The sequence below is a fragment of the Amphimedon queenslandica genome, unplaced genomic scaffold (assembly GCF_000090795.2).
Source record: "Amphimedon queenslandica unplaced genomic scaffold, v1.1 AMPQUscaffold_11195, whole genome shotgun sequence".
In the NCBI taxonomy this organism is placed as follows: Eukaryota; Metazoa; Porifera; class Demospongiae; order Haplosclerida; family Niphatidae; genus Amphimedon; species Amphimedon queenslandica.
The window spans coordinates 5,583-8,682 of NW_003548560.1; the positions used below are offsets into that span (position 1 = coordinate 5,583).

The 3,100-nt window shown below is 34.7% G+C and overlaps 1 protein-coding gene across 1 annotated transcript in view; it reads left to right on the plus strand.

Annotated features, from left to right (window-relative positions):
- LOC105315262 (tankyrase-1-like) overlaps window positions 1–2,902 on the plus strand; it is a gene marked incomplete at both ends in the record, with an annotated part of 7,941 nt that extends 5,039 nt beyond the window's left edge. Inside the window, 2 exons of the mRNA XM_020005610.1 lie at window positions 2,658–2,759; window positions 2,804–2,902. Coding sequence (XP_019861169.1) covers window positions 2,658–2,759; window positions 2,804–2,902 — 201 coding nt within the window. The remainder of the gene's footprint in view (window positions 1–2,657; window positions 2,760–2,803) is intronic.
- Window positions 2,903–3,100: the final 198 nt, after the last annotated feature.

Genomic DNA, 3,100 nt, shown 5'->3' on the forward strand with positions numbered 1-3,100 from the left:
GACTTCTCTAGAAGCATTATAAGGTAGAGAGAACCTCTATAAGTCTTAATAATGACCAAGTTGTACTTGCAAGGTGGTGAAATCAATTATAGGAATATTTTTTACCCTGTTACGCTTGTTTGTTTCAATCTGAATATGCACAAATGGCACGTGGCACAAAATTGCCAATATAAAATTTGCCAATTTTCTTTCCACTGGCAATTTTGCTAAATATTACTCCCGCCAATAAATCATCTTGTACAGTATATGTCCACCCTGGCACACTTAAGCCCACCATACACTAGGCAACATGTTGCTTGCAACATTTGTGGTTACTTTGATCTTGTAATCTACATGTTGCTAAGAATAGAAATCAGTTCCATTTTTGCAACAAGTTGCTCAAAAGATCAAAGAAAACCACAAGTGTTGCTGTAACATGTTCCCTGGTATATGGCTTTACATTTCTTCTATACACATTTGTATTGGAGAAAACAAGCCTTAGCAACCAGTGGCCCATGCTCCTCTACGTAGGTAGGTGTGGTCACGGCAAACAAAATGGTGGCTTACACATGGGACATGAGCTTTCTAACAGCAAGAGAACATTGAGATACTGCCTAAAGACTTCTCTAGAAGCTTTTGAAGGTAGAGAGAGCCTCTATAAGTCTTAATAAGTGCCCAGCTATTCATGCAAGGTGGTGCAAACAATTATAGGAATAATTTTTACACTTTTGTGCTTGTTATAGCTCATTTGACTTCAGTCTCAGTCGGTGCAGATAATGCACCATTAAAAGCAATGAATCATAGTCTACTCTTTATCTCCATCATGCTGCATGATAGAAATTAAGACCATGGTTCATTGCTTTTAATATTGCATGAGTGCAAGAGCAACTGCAGCAAGTCCAAGCACCATAGATGTCTCATTATTAAAAGCAATTATCAGATGTCTGAACCCTGAACATTGTTTGAATGTAATTTCAAGCTCTGCTAAAAGGTGACGTTCTTAGACCATTGATTTGTGGAGCCACCAAAACTCTTTAAGAAGCTGGACGTGCTAATGCACGAGATTCTCAAAGATAAACAAACGAGAAAGAGAGTGGTCAAAGAGAAGATGGAGAGGAAAAGGAGAACGTGTGTGGAGTGTATGTGCATGCGTGAACAAGATAATAGCAATAATAATGTTAATAATTTATTCATTAGACTACTAATGCTAGCAGCAGCAAATAATAATAATAATAGTAATGATAAGATAAGGGTAATCAGTCTTAGAAAGTCAGAATAAAGTAATAATAATACAAGTTACTTTTCTAGTCACTAAAGATTCATATTCATTAAATCACACACATTCTACTGTCTATCGTGGACTTGGGCCAAGCTGCTTTGCCACTCAGGCTAGGTGGCTTATTTGAGGCCAGGTTTGGTGGTATTTTTGTGGTGATAAGTATATATGTACTGCATACTGTTAACAAATTTTATAAGTATAGTACTGAAAATGGATATAAGAGAAAGTAGAATCTCATTAATTATTTAAATCGTCATTGTGGAGGTATAGACATTTTGTCAATGTATGGAGGCTGACCATTTTATGTTAACCACTCTTTCCAGTCAAGATTAGATAAGATACATACAAAAAGTGGAAATATATTCAAGGAAACCAACTGTGATCCCTTTCTAATTAATGCAAGTGCCTGGGAACATGACATCATCAAGTGGCCACCAGTGGAGTCATTGGACCAATGTTATACTTTTTAATTGGCGTGTACACAAAGGAGAGCTTATAGGCCTACAAAAGCTTGAATACCTATAATTATTACATAAAGTATGGTCATGCTTTTTGAAATAGTGAGCTGTAATGGTTTTATTATTTTGGATGGGTTCATACTGTATACTATTGTTGTATTAAGGAGCAACCCTATACAGTGTGTTTATCGAAAAGTATTGTAAACCTATCACAACGATTGAACGATAAACCATATAATGCATGGACTGCTATCAACTGTGTCTTAGGAGAGGTCATTACTGCCCATTGTTCATGTATGGTAGGATAAGCTAATATTTGCAGTATATTTACAGAATATTATCTTATTACATGTATAGATGTGGTGAAACTTGCTGTCGCGTTGCAGCTGTCTTATTTTAAGTTTAAGCATGTTTCAGCCTTGAAATTGAGATAGTAACACAGACGCGTACGTCTCAACCATGTTTATGGAATCAGGCTTTTTAAGAAATTTAAATCATTAATAATTATCTTTAGTTTGAAATGCATTTGAAGAATTTTTTGGTTTGTTTTTATTCCTTAGGTTTCACCAACTTCCTTCTGAGTATCCTTCTGAGTATTGATAAAACAATGTTGGTACATAATCAACGTTGGTAGGATCTTAGAGTAGCAAGTGAATAATCAATGCTTATTATAAAGTGCAAAAAATACTTTAAATTTTCAGCACCCTTGTACCTCAGAACAACCAACTGCATAGCAATGAGACGGCATTTATACCTGACTTTTAAAATTTCATAATTTTTTCATTAGGTAGTATTATAATGAGGTATAGTCATTAATAAATTAGCGCCAAATGGATGTAATGTAAATGAAATTATACAAGTGCTTATAGCTTCTGTATTGTGCATACTAGCCTCTTTGTCTTGATTCATTTTTCTCATATTATTTTTGTTAATGTTCATAGGATGGTGAAACTCTGCTACATTGTGCTGGTGAATCTGGCAAAGTTGAAATGCTTGAGTTTTGGATTAAGAGAGGAGAATATGATGTGAATATTCAAGATAAAGTAATTCATTTCAAATTATCAAGTATTTCATGTTGTATTTATAGAGGAAGAGAACCCCGTTGTTAAATGCTGTTAAGAGTGGTAGTGTTGAAGCTGTTGATATTCTATTAATTAATGGAGCTAGAACTGATGTTGTGTCTGATGTAAGTATAGTGCTGGCATTTTTGTGAGTGATCAAAAATTAAAATGTGACATGCATTGTGTGTGCATTGTAGTAATCATGTGTTTCTTGTACGTAAAATGATTTTTCATTTTTTGAGTCACTAAGACGTGACATCCTTGAACCATTGATTCATATTAATTAACCCACACACCCATCAATGAAATATTGTACCCTTGAT